This window comes from Nicotiana tabacum, chromosome 9 (assembly GCF_000715075.1).
Source record: "Nicotiana tabacum cultivar K326 chromosome 9, ASM71507v2, whole genome shotgun sequence".
Classification (NCBI taxonomy): Eukaryota; Viridiplantae; Streptophyta; class Magnoliopsida; order Solanales; family Solanaceae; genus Nicotiana; species Nicotiana tabacum.
The window spans coordinates 89,307,850-89,328,518 of record NC_134088.1 but is presented as its reverse complement, the minus strand read 5'-3'; the positions used below and the strand labels follow the sequence as shown (position 1 = coordinate 89,328,518).

The window sequence follows — 20,669 nt, the reverse complement described above, 5'->3', positions numbered from 1 at the left end:
TCACAACGCTTGACTAGATCACTTGCATCCGTGTAAAGAGTGGGCCAATAGAAACCGCAACTTAGAACTTTGGTCATTATTCTTGCTCCACCATAAGGCGAAGAATGACAAGCCCCAAGGATTTCAACTTGTTCTTCCTCCGGTACATATCTTCTAATCACTCCATCCGTACAAATCCGAAAAAGATATAGTTCATCCCAATAATAGTCTTGACAATCCCGTTTGAGCTTCTTCCTTTGGTTTGAAGAGAACTCATCCGGGGTGATCCCACTTACAAGAACTTTTGCTAGATCCGCAAACCATGGCACCTCTTTCCTTTAAATGGCTAAGAGTTGCTCATCGGGGAAGGAGCCATTGATTTCAAGGCCATCATGTGGCCTCCCCTCCTCCTCCAAACGAGACAAGTGATCCGCCACTTGGTTTTCACTTCCTTTTCGGTCTTGGATGTCTATGTCAAATTGTTGCAACAAAATCACCCATCTCATCAACCGGGCTTTGGAATCTTTCTTGCTCATAAGGTAACGAAGTTCCGCATGATCCATGTGGACAATCACTTTTGCACCCATCAAGTGTGGGCGGAACTTCTCAATAGCAAACACAATGGCAAGGAGCTCTTTTTCGGTCACAGTGTAATTTACTTCGGCATCATTCATGGTCTTACTAGCATAGTAGCCCGGATGAAATATCTTGTTGATACATTGCCCCAAAACTGCTCCAACCGCCACATGACTAGCATCACACATGAGCTTAAAAGGAATTCTCCAATTTGGGTCGATGATAATGGGAGTAGTTGTCAACTTGAACTTGAGCAATTCAAATGCTCTCATGCAATCATCATTGAAGTGAAATTTAGCATCTTTCTCCAAAAACTTGCACAAGGGGTTCACCACCTTGAAAAAATCCTTTATGAAATGCCGGTAGAACCCCGCGTGACCCAAGAAACTTCTCACGCCCTTCACGGATGTTGGAAGTGGAAGTTTAGAAATCACCTATATTTTCGCCTTGTCGACCTCTATTCCCTTCTTTGAAATTTTGTGGCCAAGGACAATACCCTCCTCGACCATGAAATGGTATTTTTCCCAATTCAATACCAAGTTCGTTTCTTCACACCTTGCCAAAACCTTATCCAAATTTGCCAAGAAATCATCAAAGGAATCCCCGACTATTGAAAAGTCATCTATGAAGACTTCAAGGTTGAAAAGTTGTCGGTGCATTGCATAAGCCAAATGGCATCCGCCTGAAAGCAAAAGTGTCATAGGTACAAGTGAAGGTTGTTTTCTCTTGATCTTCCGGGGCAATAAGGATTTGATTGTAGCCCGAATATCCATCTAGAAAGCAATAGAACGCTTGGCCGGCCAACCTATCAAGCATTTGGTCAAGAAAGGGTTGTGGGAAATAGTCTTTCCTTGTGACTTTATTTAGCTTCCGATAGTCCATACACACTCTCCACCCGGTCACCGTTCTTATTGGAATCAACTCGTTCTTATCATTAGTGACCACAGTTATGCCCCCTTCTTTGGAACTCACTGCACCGGAGAAATCTACGAACTGTCAGAAATGGGGTAGACAACCCCGGCATCTAACCACTTTATGATCTCCTTTTTGACCACATCTTACATGGCTTTATTGAGTCTCCTTTGATGTTTAATGGAAGGTTTGGAATCCTCCTCCAAGTTAATCTTATGAATGCAAAATGCGGGGATTATTCTCCGAATATCTGCCAAAGTCCACCCAATAGCTTTCTTTCTCTTGTGGAGCACCGCCAATGTAGAGTCAACCTGCACATTAGTCAAACAATAGGAAAGAATAACCGGTAAAGTAGAGCAAGGGACAAGGAATTCATACATGATATGTGGAGGCAATGGATTCAACTCCAAGATAGGAGGCTCTTCAATTGAAGGCTTTGAAGGAGGAGTTTTCCTATTTTCGAGATCCAAGGAAAGTTTCCGTGGTGCATAATTGTATGACCCCATCCTTGCAAATAATTTACACATTCCATGAAGCCATCCATTTCATCATCATCAAAATTTAGAAAAATGGCCTCCAACATGTCACCCACATTAATCGTGGCACTTGTATCATCAATAATCACATCGGTCACCAAGTCCATGAACGAACATACTTCATTGCTATTTGGTTGCCTCATAGATTTGCACACGTGGAACACCACATTTTTATCACCCACCCGGAAAGTGAGTTCACCGGCTTCCACATCAACAAGAGCCTTTCCCGTAGCAAGAAAAGGTCTACTAAGAATAATCGGCACCTCATAGTCCACTTCACAATCAAGAATCACAAAATCCGTCGAGAGAATGAACTTGTCAACCCGAACCAATACATCCTCAATCACCCCCAACGGTATCTTCATTGTACAGTCGGCCATTTGTAATCTCATATATGTGGGTCTTGGCTGCCCAATTTCCAATGTTTTGAAAACTGAATAGGGCATCATGTTGATACTCGCCCTAAGGTCACAGAGAGATTTTGCAAATTCAACACTTCCAATGGTACAAGGAATTGTGAAAGCACCGAGATCTTCCAACTTTGCAGCCATCGAATGCACAATTGCACTCACTTGATGAGTAACTTTGATAGTTTCAAAATTCATCGATCTCTTCTTTGTCACCAAGTCTTTCATAAACTTAGCATATCCGGATATTTGCTCCAAAGCTTCAACTAATGGCACATTTATAGAGAGACTCTTCATCATATCAATTAACTTCTTGAATTGATTCTCGCCATTTTTCTTGGCAAACCTTTGAGTATAGGGAGGGGGTGGCTTAGGCAATGGTGCCTTAGCTTTTTGAACTACCGTTTACGGTATGTCAATCACATGATCCCTAGACGGGTACATATCTTCTTGAGTATCTTCCACCGTGTCATCAATATCAATCCGCACTTCATCATTTGCATGCACCACATTGTTCGAGATCTCCTCTTCTTCTACCACTTGCTTATCATCCACAAGTTGCCTTTGGCTTGAGGTAGGTGCATTACCACGTTTTCCACTTCTTATAGTAACGGTCATGGCATGTCCCGTAGTATTCCCACCCTTCGGGTTCACTACCGTATCACTTGGTAGTGCCCCTTTAGGACGAGAATTTAAAGCTTGAGAGATTTGACCCATTTGCACTTATAAGTTACGGATTGATGTGTTGTGTGAAGCAAATTGGGCATCGGAATCGGCATTCTTTTCCATCATTTGCTTGAACATGTTCTCAATACGACCCATTTCATTGTTGGAGAAACTAGGACCATGAGAAGGATAAGGAGGTGGGTTGCTTGGTTGTTGGTACATCGGGGGCCTTTGAAAACCCGACCCCCGATTTCCTTGGTTGTTGTTCCACCCGTCTTGGTTGTTTCCTCCCCAATTGTCTTGATTATTATTATTTTGCCAATTCCCCTAGTTATTGCTTCCACTCCAATTGCCTTGATTGTTTCCACTATTCCAATTACCTTGGTTGCTAGAATTTCAATTGGCTTGATTATTCCAAGGTCTCCATTGTTGTTGACTAGGGCCTTGGTAGTTATTTTTTTTCCCTTGAAAGTTGTTCATATATTGGACCTCTTCATCTTGATCATTGTAAGAATCTCCTTGATCAAACCCACTATCATCTTGCACAAAATTGTCCACTCTTTATTGCACTTGTGGACTTCTAGTTCTTCTCTTGTTTACCATCATATTGACTCCCTCCATAGCATTGACTTGCCTCGGGTTTTGCACTTGTTGAAGTAGAGCCTTTTCCAATTAGTTCATGGTGGTTGTCAACTCGGCTATTTCTTGCCCATGGTCATGTAACTCTTTATGAAGAAGAATCAAATTTGGATCACCTTAAGGGACATTGTCTCTAGATTGCCACGCCGATGAAGTATCTGCCATTTCATCCAAAATATCATACACCTCCACATACGGCGTAGTCATGAAGTTCCCACTGACAAGTTGATTCACTACACATTGGTTGATGGTATTGATCCCCCGATAGAAAGTTTGTTGAATCATGGTCTCCGTCATATCATTGTTGGGGCACTCTTTCACCATTGTTCTATACCTTTCCCATATCTCGTGTAGTGGTTCATTAGGCTCTTTCTTGAATGCTAGAATTTCATCCCGAAGAATGGCCATGTGCCCGGGATAAAAGTACTTTGAAATAAATTTCTTCGCTAGTTCATCCCAAGTATGAATGGAATGATTTGGCAAACGTTCCAACCAATCTAAGGCTCCCCCCCCCCCCTAGAGAGAAGGGAAAAAGCCTTAGCCTCAAAGCATCCTCGGAGATATTTGTTTGTTTTCTCCCCCAACACGTATCAATGAACCCCATCAAGTGTTTATATATATTTTAACCCGGTGCACCGATGAATAACCCCCGTTGCTCGAGCAAAGTGAGCATTACGTTGGTTATTTGAAAGTTTCCCGTCCTAATACAGGGTGGGACTATAGCACTTGCATACCCTTCATTAGCCAAAAATTGATCTCGTCCAATTTCAGTCCTCTATTTGAGGATATGAAAACGAGATCGATGCAATAGTAATACCCAACAAGGAGTCGGGGTCGATTTTCCATAGGGAGTTATGAATGGGTCTTAGGGATATATATTATAGTGTATGAGCTTGAATTATCTCAAATTGCACTTCCACAAACTTGGGTTGTTTCTAGGTCTAATTTAAACTAAGATTACAAACTAAGAATTTAAAATACGAAATTACTTTTGGTTGTTTTTCAAATGACATAAAAGGCTTAGGGCTATGACCTTCACCTAGGTGTTCGCTTAATGGGTTGTAAGCCTAAAAGCTTGTTTTATTGGTCGAGATGTATTATAGCTATCAACACTCAAGTACTCACTCGATACCTCTCGGTCAAAGAGTGATTTTGCCCAATTTGGCTTTCTCAAGTCCAAATGGGTATTGAACAAAGCAGTTGATAATAAGCTCAAGTCGGGTTTTACTATCTCTAGGTTCAACCCTTTAATTGGGCTTATCAATCTCTCGATTGACCCTATTTCTTGCTAGCCAAGTTTTCCTAGACTAAATTTCTCTTTCTCAAGTAGAGACCAAGTCAAATAGGCATAAAATAATATTTGCAACCATTAATTCTTCAAATTAAAGCAAGAACTAGGCTAGATAATCAACACCCAACTATAAACAAGCAATAAATCAAACACCCATTAAGTTCACACACTAGGGTTAGGTCACAACACTAGTGAGAATCTAGCTACTCATGCTTAAAATGGAAGAGAAAGAAGAAGAAGAAGTGATAATTAAACCCATATTGATAATTAAAATGATGAAACTAATGTTCTAAAGCTCAAAATGGCAAAAACTACTAAAAAGAGTAAAAGAAAACGCCTACTGTAGCCGCTGATGTCAAAAACTTGACCTAAAAAATGAATCTCTTCTATTTATACAGTGCTGAAATTTTCGGACAAAAATGCACTTTTTGAGGTTCTGCGGCCGCACAATTCCATGTGCGGTCTGCACTTTGCATTAGCTTGACAGGATTGGACTCTTGCGGTCGCACAATTCCATATGCGGTCTGCACTTTGCTTCAGCTTGACAAGATTGGACTCTTACGGCCGCGCAATTTTGAACCGCGGCCATATCTCTCTCTTTTTTCGGTCCGCACATTTCTGAGTGCGGCCGCACATAGCTCTTCTGCGAACTGCACAAATGCAACTGCGGCCGCATAGCTGATCTTCTGCGGCCGCACAATAATTGAGCGGTCCTCACTTCCGTTGAACTTGATATGCATGTTCTCTGAACTTCCGATCTTGCCTTGCTTCTGCGGCCGCACATCTCATGTGCAGACCGCACTTCTCACAGATCTCTGACAAGTTCTTCTGCACAATCTGCGGTCCGCACTTTAGAGCTTATGTGCCTGTTTTTGTCCTTGGTTCAGGTTACTCCTTCTTGAGTTAGATTTCATCTTTTAGGCTCTTTTTCCACCATTCCTACAATTAAGCATATTTCATATTATTTTGGGAACACAATTGAATGCTTTTGGACTAAAACGAATGCAAAAAGGTGCCAATAAGTAGTCAAAATCCACACCCATCATGTATGCATCCAAAGCTTCCATGAGGAATAGGTCTGCTTTTGAAGTAATTGAGTGTCTTTCTACGCGTGGAAGCAGAACCTTGTTCACCATTTCAAACATAAGTCGATACTCTGGAAGGAGGGCCTTCTTGCGTTCCCCTTACTGTACATCCTGATCTTTTATAATGACCTTTCTAAAGTCAGGGGAACAGGTCCCTTCAACAGATGACAGTCCTTCAATTGGCACACCCAAAATACTTCCTAGAACAGCCTCGTCCATCACAAAATTACTACATTGACCTTCAAGTAAATGTTGTCGTCCTACACTATAAACATATCTACGTAGAAGCTACGAACCTCATCTTCATAAACCGTGGGACTCTGATTAGTAAACAAGTGAGTCCACTTCTAGAACTCGCAGATGGCAAACAGTTGCCTCATACCTGACATCTCGAGAATGTCAGTGTCAAATGTCTACCCCATAGCACCATCTGCCTCTTAAGGTTTTCTCTGCTTTCAACCTTTGACATAGCCATTTTGGCCTTCTTGTATGAACCAGGTTCCTCTTTGTCACTAGCCTTCCTTTTCACAGACTTCTTCACACTTTTCTCCTTCTTTTAAGATTTCTCTCGAGACTTCTCACCGGACTTCTCTCCTTCAACACTCTTCACTTCATCAAACGCTACAGCTTTCATAGACGATCCTCTCCTGGGCTTTACAGTCACATATTTCTTAGAGTATTTATGAATTAAGAAAGCAGGTTCCTCATTCACCTCTTCATCATCGACAGTCACAACATGCGCTGAAGGCACATCCTTTTTATTCACCAGTTTTTCCCCTTTTAGCAGCCTCCTTCTTTTCTTTTCTTCTTTGTTTCTCTTCAGAGAACTCTCAAAAGCTTTTGTTTTCTTTTGCCTGGTAGTGGGTCTTTTAATAATGGGCTATTTGGGAACAACCCTACCACTTCTAGCAGTAATGAAGCTTACCACTATCACATTATCATAGTCTTTCTCACCTTCTTCACTTTCCTCTTCAAACAGGAATCTCATTTCAGGAATAACAAAGTCCAAAGGTACTGCATCAAAGTGAGGCGAAGGGTAGGGTCAATACTGACCGGGCTCTTTAGAGGAGAAAGGGGTTGCATCCCAAGTAAGAGCAGAGTGCTCTTCTTGGGTAGAGGGAGCAGGTCCCTTTGCTGTTTCCCCAGTAGTACTGACTGATGCCATATTTTCAAGAGGCACCAATTCCCCACCTTCAACTCTATGTCCCTCTCCTTCCCCCTTAGACCTAATGGTCACATCACCACTCATACTCTCCAATTAACTCTCCTTCTATAGCAATTAGTAGCATATTCTCTATAGTTTCTTTCTCATTCACACCCAAAATAGAATCAGAAGATGCAGAAGGGTCATTACCTGTCGGAGAGATAATGTTCAGATCGAAATTTTGAGCAGACACTTCTTATACTTCACCATTGCCAGCAACATCTTATTGGGTTGCAGAGACTTCCCCAAACTATTGACTAGAGACCTTTTGTCCCTCTTCTTCGTCCACTATTTCATCGTCTGTTATTTTTTCTGGTGACACAGAGGGAGAGATTGTAGCCACAAACCTTTTGGGGGGTTTGAGTCTTACGACTGCGGTGAGAACTAGAACTCGATGGGATTGGAGAAGAAATAGTGGGTGATTATTGGTCTGAGATAGGGTTTTGACTTGGTGAGAGTTGAGACTCAGACTCTCATTCCAGTGCTTCGAGAGAAGAATGCACAATGGGAGTGACACTGGTAACATTGGAAACTTCTGGATTCTGGGAAATCATGGTGAGTTTTTGGAAGTAGGGACACAAGAAAAAGAGGGTTTTTGAGAGAAAGAGGAAGTTTAGTATCTCTGTGTGGATGGTTGTGAGAAGGATAGTTTTTTTGGGTTATTTAGAGAGGGTGAGGGACTGGTTACAAATGGGTGTAACGTACTGGGTAGACGGGTCGGTTTATAACGGGTGTGACATTTGAGTTTTAAAAGGATAAGAGAGAGGCGTAAACATTTAATGATGTGGCACTTTCATAGCCGTTTAAAATGTGCACGAGTGTAAAAAGGAACTACTAACCTGAGTCAAGGGAACCAGGTTCCCTGACTGAGTTTTGTAAATGTGAGCCTCGTCATTTTACCGAGATGCAATGTTATTAGCTGCTTTTTTGCTCTGTAGTTGCTAAGGATGTTCATGGTTTGACAAAAAACCGATTCAAACCGAAAATCGAACCAAACCGATTAAGTAAACCGATATTTTTCTTGATTTGGATTGGTTTTGGTTTTAAATTTTAAAAACCGATAATATTTGGTTTGATTTTGGTTCTATTATAAAAAATCAAAAAATAAACTGAACCAAACCGATAAATTATATATAAAATTTAATAACTATTTATATAAAGTATCATATCTTTTTGTAAATAATTTTAAATATTTTTTGCATTTTAATTATTATATATAGATTTTGGTTTATATTGCTTATATCTTAAAAGATTGCCTAAGCCCAAAGTAATAGGAATTGGCCAATTTCGTTTCCTCTATGTTGTTGATTTGAGTATTTGAACAATGGGGATATTACATATTTGAGTGTTGTTGATGATGATGCTGAGCTGTGGCACAAAAGATTGGGACATGCAAGCTTTTCATTGCTGAACAAGTTGGTCAAGAAGGACCTAGTTCGCGGGCTGCCCAAGTCAAGGTTCAAGGATCACAAGGTATGTGATGCATGTGTAAGAGGAAAGCAAGCCAGGTCCTCCTTCAAGCCCAAAAAGGAAGTAAGCACCTCAAGTCCACTTGATCCCCTTCATATGGATCTGTGTGGATCTATGAGGGTGCCAAGTAGAGGAGGAAAGAAGTATATTTTTGTCATAGTTGATGACTACTCCAGATTCACGTGGACCTTGTTCCTCAGAACCAAGGATAAAACCTTTCCATTTTTTGCTGCCTTTGTGAAGCAGATTCAAGTGAAGATGAGTCATAATGTTGTAAGCATAAGATCTGATCATCGCACAGAGTTCGATAATGCAAAATTCGACAAATTCTGTGCTGAAAATGGTCTAAGTCATAATTTTTCAGCTCCCAGAACACCCCAACAAAATGGTGTTGTGGAGAGGAAAAATAGGACTCTTGAAGACATGGCAATGACAATAATAATTGACAGTAGTGTAGCAAAAGGTTTTTGGGCGGAGGCAGTCAACACTGCCTGCTATTTGATAAACAGGTGCATGATCAGGTCCCTCTTAAACAAAACCTCATATGAATTACTGAACGGAAGGAAACCCAAGCTAACTCACCTACGAACGTTTGGATGCAAATGCTTCATTCTTAATAATGGTAAGGAAGCGTTGGGAAAATTTGATCCGAAGAGTGATAAAGGAATCTTTCTTGGATATTCCTCACAAAGCAAAGCATACAAACATACATGTGATCTTTGATGAATCACACCACTTATGTGGGAAAGATTCACATGATAAGATCGATCAAGACGGAGAACAGTCAAAGGTTCCTGGAGAAGTTATTGATATGGAAAATAGAAAGGCTGGCCTAATGAGTCAGGTCAAGGTATCCAATGAAGAATATGCAGCGTAATCTCCAGCTGACACACAAGAACCTGGTTCCTCAATTACAACAACTGAAGCATAAAATAGAGTTGCTGATTCCATGCAAGGAACTCCTGATGCTGAGCAGAGAAGTGGCACTCACTCCTCCATAGATGCCAATAATGGATCCCATTCAGAGGAACATGGGTCTTCTCACAATGAGATTCATGTGTCTAACTGGAAGCACAAAAGTTCATATCCTCTCCAAAATATGATCACTCCTCTTAATTTAGGGATTCAAACCAGATCAAAGACAAGAAGCTCACTTGCCTTCTCAGCTTTTCTTTCTCAAATTGAGACCAAAAAATATCAAGGAAGCATTAAAAGATGCTAACTAGATTACTATTATGCAAGATGAACTCCATCAATTTGAGAGGAACATGGTATGGCACCTGGTTCCTCGACCCTCAGACAGAACTTTTATAGGAACCGAGTGGGTGTTCAGAAACAAGCTTGATGAGTTTGGGAATACAACAAGGAACAAGGCCAGGCTAGTAGTTCAAGTCTATAATCAAGAAGAAGGTATTGACTTTGATGAGACTTTTGCCCTAGTTGCTCGAATGGAAGCCATCAGAATTCTCATTGCCTTTGCATCTCATATGGAATTCAAATTGTTCCAAATAGATATCAAGAGTGCATTTTAGAATGTGTATTTGAAGGAAGAGGTCTTTGTCAAACAACCACCCTATTTTGAGTGTCATGAGCATCCTAAATACCCATTCAAATTTGACAAGGCATTATGTGGGTTAAAACAGGCCCCCGGTGCATGGTATGAAAGATTGTCCAGGTTCCTTCTGGAAAATGGCTTTACGAGAGGAAAAATTGACAACACTCTATTTTTGAAGAAACGAGGAAGGAACCAGCTCATTGTTGAAGTTTATGTTGACGACATCATCTTTGGTGCAAGAAATGATTCCTTGTGTGAGGAGTTTGCAAAGCTTATGGGAAGAGAGTTTGAAATGAGTATGATGGGGGAACTAAATTTTTTCTTAGGTTTGGAAGTTAAGAAAACCTATAAGGGAATGATGATAAGTCTATAAAAGTACATTAAAGAGCTCCTGAAGAGATTTGAGATGGAAAGTTCAAAAACCATTGATACTCCTATTGCCAATGCCACACGTCTGGACATGGATGAACCTGGTTCTCCTGTGAACGAAACCATGTACAGAGGTATCATCGGGTCACTCTTGTATCTCACAGCTAGCAGACCTGATATTGTATTCAGTTTGGGATTATGTGCTAGATTTCAATCAAGTCCAAAGGAATTTCATCTGAAAGCTGCCAAGAGGATTCTAAGGTATCTCAAAGGAACACATGACCTGGTACTCTACTATCCTTCAGGAGATAATTTTGACTTAATTGGGTATGCTGATGCTGGTTATCTAGTGGATAGAAAGAGCACATCTGGCATGGCATATTTTCTGGGGTCATGCTTAATCTCATGGGGTACAAAGAAACAAAACTCTGTGGCTCTTTCAACTGCAGAAGCTGAATATGTGGCAACTATTTCTTGTTGTGCTCAACTGTTGTGGATCAAGCAATAACTGGAGGATTTCAGTGTATTTTCTGATTATGTGCCATTACTGTGTGATAACACAAGTGCTCTCAACATGGCAAAGAATTCGGTTCAACATAATATAACAAAGCACATCGACGTGCGACATCATTTTCTCAAGGATAATGTTGAAAAGGGTCTTATTTGCATGAAATTTTGCAAAACAGAGGACCAGGTAGCAGATATCTTCACAAAAGCATTAAGCAGAGTGAACTTTAAAAAGAATCGACTGGCATTAGGGCTGATAAAATCAAATTGAGCACCATGTCCCTCAATGATTGGCTATGAAAGAATGAACAAGTAAAACTGCTAAAAAGTGTTTTCTAGTAATTTTTAACTCATCTTTATACCGTTACAGGTAAACACGTATGGCAACTACTAGGAGTGTTCACGGTTCGATTTGGTCGGTTTTTTATTAAAACCAAAACCAAACCAATTTAATCGATTTTAAAATTTTAAAACCAAAACCAAACCAAATTAAATACAAACCATCGGTTTTGGTTGTTGTTGGTTTGGTTCGGATTTTCGGTTCTTAATAAGCTAATGATAAGTCGATAATAGTAAAATGACGCTATACAACAATATTTTAAGTACTACTAGAGCATAAATTCAAATACCTACAGTGATAGTTCTTTTAACTATTTATATTTGAAAATGTAACATATAATATAAAGTAGAGTATTAAAATTGTAGCAATAATATAAGATAGCAAACTAGTCAATGCCTAACATCAATTTGTTGAATCAATGATAAAGTATTCATTGTAACAAATTAGAATCTTACGTTCATAAAAATCTTCTCAAACTTTAGCCCGTAGTCTTGCAATTTGAGTAGCTTTTTTTGACTTTTGTGAGAGATTTTTTTGTAACTCTTCTGTTAGGCAAAAGTATATACGTATCTTTTTGCCATCACAACCACTTCACCAGTCACAAGATTGATGACAGTGCAAGTCTTTGATAAGAATTCAACTTTGTTTCCTTTGTCGCAAATTTGAGAGACACTTAGTAGGCTATATTTCAAGCCATTCACATAGTACACATTCCCAATTGAATGAGTGAGTGTCTTCCCAACTCTTCCTACTCCAGAATGTATCCCTTTTTGCCATTGCCAAAGGACACATTCCCTCCTTGCAGGGCTTTGAGTGAGAGAAAATCATCGATGCTTCCAGTCCTGTGCTTAGAGCAGCCACTATCCATATACTATCTTTGGTTGCTTCCTTTCATTGCACCTTGCACAAGGAAATCAAGTATTAGACTTAGGAATCCAAACAAGTTTGGGTCCCTTGTAGTGAGGAAAAGAGTGAATTAAACTTTTTCTTCTTGTCCAAGCAGGCATCACACGTTTTTTATTGGAGGGACCAGGTTCTTTAGCAGTAGTTACTTTTTCAACAAAAATTTTGTTTTTTTGTTAGGACTGAAATCTAGCTTTACAGGTTTCTTTAAAGTGTCCAGTGTTACCACAGTGAGTGCAAAGCCAGTTATCAGGGACAGTAACATACTTGTTGTGTGGATTGTAGAGAGTTTTTTCCTTCTGGAACCCGATTCCCCGCTTGTTCCCCCCGTTGCTTTTATACATGGCAGTGATTGTATCATAGGACCAGGTCCACTTTAGAGATTTTTCTAGGTTATTTTTAACTCTGCCTAGGTCTTCCTGAAATTATCTGTTTCTTTCAAGTTCAGCACACAGACTAGATTTCACCATTTTGAGCTCATTTTCACGCTTAAGATATGCCTCACTTGTAACTTACTTTCCTTTTTGGGTGTTCCTAAAACTGTTTTCTCTTTTTAATTCCTCAATTGTTTCTTTTAGATCCACAACTACTACCAAACGGTCATCTCCCTCATGCTCTATGTTTTCAATTTTCTCAGTTAGAGCATCTTTTTCTTTCTTTAAATCCTCAATGATTTCTTTTAAATCAACCACTACGACTACCAGATCATCTCTCTTATGTTCTACCTCTCCTAGTTCTACAGTTAACACATTTTTATCATTGATAAGATTATGATAAGTATCAATTAAAACATTTGCCAAGGATATAACTTCTTTTGAGAGTAAGATTTTAAATTTCTTTGAACGTCTAGAAAGTTTACCTCATCGTCAGATTTTGCCATCAGGGCAAAGATAGAGTCATATTTAGATTGTTCTATTTTAACGGCCATCATGGAAGTGTTACTTTGTTCATCATCTTCCCCAGATTCACTGGAGGAATCTCCCCATGCAGCAAGAGCTTGTTTCACAACATTGTCAGCAACATCTTTTCTCTTGAATCTCCTGTTAGGAACTAAGTTCCTCTTGGTTGTTGTCTGTGTTGTGCTTATACTGGTCTTGCTTGTGGAGAGGACAGTCTTTGATGAAATGTCCTGGCTTCCCACATTTATGACACAAGTCATAACCTTTTGGTTTGCTGGAGCTGCCCTTTTTTGGAATGCCTCCATTTCTGCGAACTATTTTCTGAAATCTCTTTGTCAGATAGGCCATGTCAGCATCCTCACCACTTAAGTCATTGTTGTCTACCTTGAGGACCAGATTCTTCTCCTTTTTGGGTTCTCTTCCTTCATGGTCCTTTTTTTTTCATTTCATAAATTTTTAGATTTTCAATGAGTTCATCAATGGTCAGCTTTTGCTGATCCTTTGCCTCTGTGATAGCATTTACTTTGCTTTCCTAGGAACCAGTAATACGCTAAGTATTTTCCTGATAAGTTTGTTCCTTGGAATGATCTCTCCTAGAGAGTGAAGCTCATTGATGATGCAGGTGAATCGAGTATGCATGTCCTAAATGGACTCATCATCCTTCATCCTAAAGAGTTCATACTCAGTAGTGAGCATGTCGATCTTTGACTGCTTGACTTGAGTTGTTCCTTCATATGCGGTTTGGAGAGCTTCCCAGATCTCCTTGGCAGATTGACAGGCAGAGATTCTGTTATACTCGTCTGGTCCAATACCACAGACGAGGATCTTTTTTGCTCAGAAGTTTTTCTCTATAGCTTTGCGATCAGCATCGTTGTACTCATTCCTTGTCTTTGGAACTGTCACTGCTGGCTCCCTAATGGTCTTCATAGGAACGAAAGGACCATCGCAAATGACATCCCAGAGCTCTGAATCCTCAGCCATGATAAAATCATGCATCCTTGTCTTCCACCATCCGTAGTATTGTCCACTGAATCTTGGTGGTATGTAGGTTGATTGACTTCTTCAAAGTTTGGTGGAGAGTGTGGATCCTTTTTAGGTGTTAGCCTTATAGAAAGAACATGCTCGGATACCAATTGATGTAAACTAAGGGTCCACCAAACTGTATAGAGAACCTAATTCTCTATCAGTTCTCACAGAAAACACACACACACACAACAGTAAGGAAAAGACACAACAGAGTTTTAACTTTTACGTGGAAAACTCCCAGCTCACGGGATTAAAAACCACGACCTACACTCATAGGATTTCAACTTCACTAACTGAGCAAATTTTAGATTACAACCTATTGTAATCTAGGAATTAACCTCTTAATCCATCACCTGCTTGTAATAACTCTATTACATACCTCTTTGTAATAACTCTATTACAAAGCACACACTTTGACTAACTCTAGCCAAAACACAAACACAAGGTTTATGGTTTTACAAATGATCTCCTACATAATGCTTCCACTGTTGCGTGTGCAGAGAAACAGTGCAGCAACTTTAACAGTTGTAGAGAGTTGACTTGTACTGTCGCCGGAGGAACTAATAGCCATATGTTCCCTCTGCCGTTTCTTTGACTCAAGTTGTTGAGACTTGTGACAGACATGAGACTTGGTGTTCTTGAGTACTTTGGGAATGTATAACAGGTTCTCAATTTGGTTCTCATATGAATTTTGTTAAATCATCAAAATACAAAAAAGGCACATAACTTAACAGCTCTATAAACCTTCTGCAAAGCGCACATCGGCTTTGTGGATGGATGTTTGAATGGTTGAAAGATACAAAAATGAAAGTACAAAGTCTTACCTGATTTTGGGTCAGATCCTTGATGGCTATCGATAGGATATTGATTTTTGAAGTCTGGAGACAGACAGTTACATTACATTCTACGTACTCAGCTGCAAAACTTCTCCTATATGTTTTGATAATTTAATATACAAATATTCATATGCTAATGGAGATCAATTCCTAGTGCTTATCAAGTTAGTAAACCTTGTGGCCGAGCGATCAATGAAATTGGTGAAAATCATGAGAAATCAGGTTCAAAGTCTCACCACCTAAGTCTCGTTGTGCCAATGGTAGGTAGCAGGCACCCGATAGAAGAGTTCTCAGACGCACCGTTATTTAAAGAAAAAGTTGGTAATCTATCAAACATGCACCGTTATTTAAAGAAAAAGTTGGTAATCTATCAAACATGTAAAGCCGGTAAAGAACATATCAGGATTTACTAAAAGTTCTGGTATAGGAGTAAATTATGAAACTACTTTCCCCTCGTCTGATTTACCTCTCAACCCCAGCCCAGAAGCAAGCAAGCAACTGGATTTACCACTTCATTCCTTTAACAAAGTGGAGCCATATGTTTATGTGCCCAATTGAAGCTTCTGATCGTTCATACACAGGCAAGTGTGCTGCTTAACAAGGACCAAACTTTTTTCCTACTGTCCTTTTCTATGTTATTTGTTCATTGTCGCCTCTCAGGAAATATAACCATATACTTCCAATTGTTGTGTCAAATCCAACCCTTGCTTGAATTGAAACTAAACTGGGATCCCCTTTCTTATTTCGCACAGACCCAGTAGCATGTAACACTATTTCATCACATTAATCAAGACAAACATAATCCAAACAGTGGTTTGTATAGAAGCAACAAGAGTCTATTACCATCTAGTATTCAATGTCAACTAAACTCACATCTGCCCAGGTTACAGGAATACAACATACTACTAGCAAGAAATTTTTTACCCTGTAAAAATCCTACAGAGACCCAAAAAAGGAACAGGAAAAAGCCTTGGGTTTTGGATGAAAACTCAGTACTGAGAATCCTCTTATATCTGGCAACGGGCCTTAACATATCCATTTTATGCAAAAATAAAGTGCTTTTTATATTTGTATTCCCGCCTCATGCCACAGGTAGCTCACCGCAGTCACTGATGACAACCCTCTTCCTTGGATGGTCACCCCTATCGGTCTCCTGCGACTCAATCAATTTCACAATGTCCATGCCTTCTAAAACTTGCCCGAACACAACATGCCTCTCATCAAGCCATGGGGTCTGCAATGCACCAAAATATAAATGCACAAAAACATAAATGCATCCAATATCATTCATGTAAAGTTAAAAGTTGACTAAAAGTTCGGTTTTCTAAAATACGCTATCTAAAACAGGCTAGGAATAAAATGGGCTAATGCTCTGAAGAAAAATATTTTGTTGCCGACAATGAGCACCTGAAGTGACCAACTATAATAGTTAAAGAAAATACCCAAAATCCATAACTTTCATGTTTATCTTTCATTCCACAGGTATGAATGAGAAAAAAGAGATACATTTTGCTGACACAACCATGTGCTATTTAGTTCCTTCTTCGTTTTTAGGTTTTAAATATACAAACTAAAAATTATTTGGTTGAATAACTGTAGCTGCACAGACAAATAGCGAGGAAGAAAAGAAATTTAAAAAGAGTGTATTTGATGTTATTATTGTTTAAGCTGGGTATAAACTGGGCAAAGTCCAAATATGCTAAAGCATGGTAAGTATTAACTAGCAGATACATGTTGCTCAAAGATATATTTTTACAAGCTCAAAAACATCGATTTTGCTGATCGCTGAGAACATTCAGAAGAAAAAGAGAAGAAAGAAAGAGCAAACAGTAAAGAAGTTAACTATTTCCCTTAGGCTTTTATGACCACAAATTTCAAAAGTCTTTCTTTTTTTCCTTAAACTCCGTGCCGAGTCAAACTACCTCCTAAATTAAAACAGAGGGAGTACTATTTTAATCATGTCTTTGCTTCCAATATTCAGAAGATATTCTGCTGATTGAGATTCCCACTTCACATACCTTGACAGTGCAAATGAAGAATTGGCTTCCATTGGTATTAGGGCCTGCATTAGCCATGCTAACAACTCCAGGTCCAGTATGAGTCACTGCAATTATTTGATATTTTCATCAAAAAGAACATTCTACACAATTGAACCAAGGGAACCCATAGGCCTAGCCGCAAGGAGCTTGAAACAAAATTTTGAAGAGAAAAGTCACTTACACTTGAAGTTTTCATCCTTAAAGGTACGACCATATATGCTTTTACCACCGGTTCCCTGCGAATAAAACATCCCATGTATGGGGAAAAGATTACAATGTGTGGACATGGCAACTGAAAATTTTCCAAATTTGAAACTGAAAACACTAGAACTGTTCAATCTAACTAATATATGCATATTAAAAGTTAGAAGAGTAAGAAGTTCAAGTTGCATGGCATAACATATTCAACTGAACAAAACCATCAAATATGCCAGAAGTACATATTCCACTGAGCATCTTCACGCACTCTTTCATGCAGTTAACTACTGATCAAAGAAAGTCTTCCTTTCCAGAAAACATAGAAGAAGCAAAAAGTTGATATCAGCAAGTTCATTACTTCATTAAAAAAACGTTTACATCCTGAAGATTGATCATCTCAGAATACAAATATCTTATGAAGTAACCGGTAAATCTCACAAATACAGAACTGAAACAAATTGTAACCCTTTTGGTCTCTGATTTTCCATGGTGTAAATTGGAGCCATTGCAGATCCAAAAGACAGAAAAGGATAAACCATCAGTCAGAAAAAAAGATACCACCGGCCAAGGAAATCAAATTCAAGGTTTAGCATTTCTCCCATTTAAAATCTTGTTCAGATAGAAACAAGGAAAATAAAAGGCTAAATAATAAGCATCCCAAAACATACTTCATTCAATTGTACTACTGAAAACAATATGAACTGGGTGAAGGATGTGTTTTGAGTCCAGAAGAATGCCAATTAGTGGAACAAATAGAAAAAGAGCAAACCAAGTATTGAGACACCTACATTTCCTTTATCGAAATCACCTCCTTGAATCATGAAATCTTTAATAACACGATGAAATGCAGAATCCTTGTAGCCAAAGCCCTTCTCACCTGATTGAAAGAAATCAGTACAAACTATAAGCAAACTGTAAATAATAGACAGTAAGTTAGGCACGAAACTCAAGCAATAAGGCAGAAGATGATAATGATAAAGTAGTAGCAAGAGTAGTAGTGATTATAACATCAGCGACAATACTAATAACATTAAATTTACTAAAGAACCTGTGCAGAGTGCACGGAAATTTTCTGCTGTTTGTGGCACATCATCACCATATAATCCAATTACAATTCGCCCAGCAAGCTTTCCAACAGGATTCCCAATGCTAATATCAAAATAAACTTTGTGTGTCACTTTGGATTGCACCTCGGCCGCCTGGATTTCCATAAATACACTCAGACCAATTTATAAACTTCAACTAAGTAATAAACAAATTACGGAACACAGTCCCACAGACGGAAACATAACACAATGTTTGCTGAAAACTGAACCACAACCACTTTCTACATGTATAAAGGCTCAATCCACTGCCAGAATTCACTTTGTTACTTAACAAAAGAAAACATCTCATGTTCCAATTTATATGACACTCTTTTCATTTTCGGACATATTTGACATCATTTCATTTTCTATACTAATATTTTAACAAGTTTCAAGAATTAAAATTCACTAACTGTTTGAATTTAAACTTTGATGTGATATTTTCTTTATCAAACTGGAAGGCATTTGTTTGAGTTTCTTAAAGAAATTTATGTAAAAGAGTGTTTCAAGAAATTGTTTCTGAAGAAGTTGTTTTTCTGGTATTTTTAAAGAAAGTCCTTGTTTCACTCACGAATACTCATAAAAACTACAATTTCTTTTAACCCAACTGTTTAAAAAAAGAACTCCAAACTTGTTTAAATGGCTCGTGTATTTTCTTCTACTATCACTTGTCATTAGTATATTATACAGATATAAGTCCAATTTAACATCTTAAAATCCATCTTCAATCAATTATTGTCATATAAAATAAGACGGCATAGCAACACGCTGCACCACATGCCGACTATGGCCTATGTATTCATCTACTAACTATTTTTACAGATGTTAAGCTCTTGAACTTAACCTGAAAGGCTATTCCTCACAGAAACCCTATATAGCATATTTCCTAAGTCCATATTTGGCATATTGAATTTTGAAGAAAAAAAGAAAAAACATACTCTCTCCTTCTCAATTTGTATTCTCAATTTATGTGATGCACTTTTCTTTTTAGTCTATCCTAAAAAGAACAATACCTTTCTAAATTTAGGGAAAAAATAACTTTAAAATTCACATTTTAACCTTAGTGAGATAATTTATAAACACACAAATGTTTATGACTTATTTTAAACCATAAGTTTCAAAAGTCATTATTTTTTTGTGCTCAATCAAACATCATTACATCAATTAGGACGGAGGGAGTAAACAATAAAACAACTCATAAATTAGCTCGCGAGCAAGCACAGACCTGCACTGCGGCTTGAATGGAGCCGGATAAAGCGCTGGTTTTTTTGTGAACCAAACGGTTGGATGAAGTAGCAAGGCGCAACGAGCCAGAAAAGAAACTTGACGATGAGAATGAAGATTTCACCAACTTAGGAGAAGCATATGTAGGGTTCACAGCAGCTCGAGGAGCTGAGAGTGAGCCTAAATTCGACTGTGAAAAGGAGAAATTTAAGTCAGCTAAAAAAGAAGACAACAACAACAACAACAACAAAAATTACATAAACAACAGTCTCATCTGTATGAAATCTTTTAATACCCATTCCGCTCTAATTGGTACGATACGCAATAATTTTGTGTTATGAAGACAAATTAGAAGCTGAACTGAAAGACGAAGTTAAAAAATGTACTACAGAAGAATAGTAGAGAGTTTTGAGAGGTTAAGAAAAGCTCACCACTGTAGCAAATGTAGCTGCCATTGTTGCCGATTTCTTTTATTTTCTATACGAAGAATTAACTGTAATTATAGAGATAGAGAGAAAAGGGGAGTGGTTGGTGAAAAGATGGGGAGGGAGGGGCGGAGATGACGAGCCTCTATCCTTTTGTATATACCGATTTAGGTAAAAGATATTTTCGACGATGACAAATGACAATACTCCCCCAATGGCTAGCCTGTGAATCATTTTTTACCTTTCCCTTTTATTTTTCATATCTGTTTTGTATTTAAAAAACTTTCACTTCATACATAACTCTGGTAAAATTTGGAAGGAATAATTATTACTCCACTTTTAATAATTTGTGAAATATTTTCACAAAAGAAAATTACACATGTTCACTTGCAGTACTTTTTAGTACTTATTCCGTTTCAATCTAGCTGAGTTAGTTTGAGTCGGCATGCAGTTTAAGAAGAAAAAAAAAAAATTTTGAAACTTATGGTCTTAAATATT

General features: G+C 38.6%; 2 protein-coding genes across 2 annotated transcripts; one reads left to right on the top strand and one right to left on the bottom strand.

Moving 5' to 3' along the window:
* The first annotated feature begins 10,726 nt into the window (after positions 1–10,726).
* On the top strand, positions 10,727–11,197 carry LOC107779078 (secreted RxLR effector protein 161-like). The gene has a single exon (XM_016599419.1). It carries the CDS (start codon positions 10,727–10,729, stop codon positions 11,195–11,197), a length of 471 nt encoding a protein of 156 aa, XP_016454905.1.
* Positions 11,198–15,999: 4,802 nt separating this feature from the next.
* Positions 16,000–20,376, bottom strand: LOC107779077 (photosynthetic NDH subunit of lumenal location 5, chloroplastic). Its single transcript, XM_075221840.1, has 7 exons — positions 20,178–20,376; positions 19,748–19,936; positions 18,486–18,636; positions 18,226–18,314; positions 17,421–17,475; positions 17,219–17,304; positions 16,000–16,434 (listed from the first exon to the last, which is right to left on the bottom strand). Exons 1-7 carry the CDS (start codon positions 20,199–20,201, stop codon positions 16,282–16,284), a joined length of 747 nt encoding a protein of 248 aa, XP_075077941.1. The 5' UTR covers positions 20,202–20,376; the 3' UTR covers positions 16,000–16,281.
* Between the last annotated feature and the right edge of the window lie 293 nt (positions 20,377–20,669).

Excerpts from the sequence above, each read along its gene's own strand:
- LOC107779078 (XM_016599419.1), top strand. The coding sequence starts at position 10,727 with ATGGAAAGTTCAAAAACCATTGATACTCCTATTGCCAATGCCACACGT.
- LOC107779077 (XM_075221840.1), bottom strand. The coding sequence starts at position 20,201 with ATGGCAGCTACATTTGCTACAGTG. Across the intron at positions 18,637-19,747 it reads CCATTCAAGCCGCAGTGCAG|GCGGCCGAGGTGCAATCCAA; the intron begins GTCTGTGCTTGC and ends ATGGAAATCCAG. Across the intron at positions 17,305-17,420 it reads TAAGGATGAAAACTTCAAGT|TGACTCATACTGGACCTGGA; the intron begins GTAAGTGACTTT and ends AAATAATTGCAG.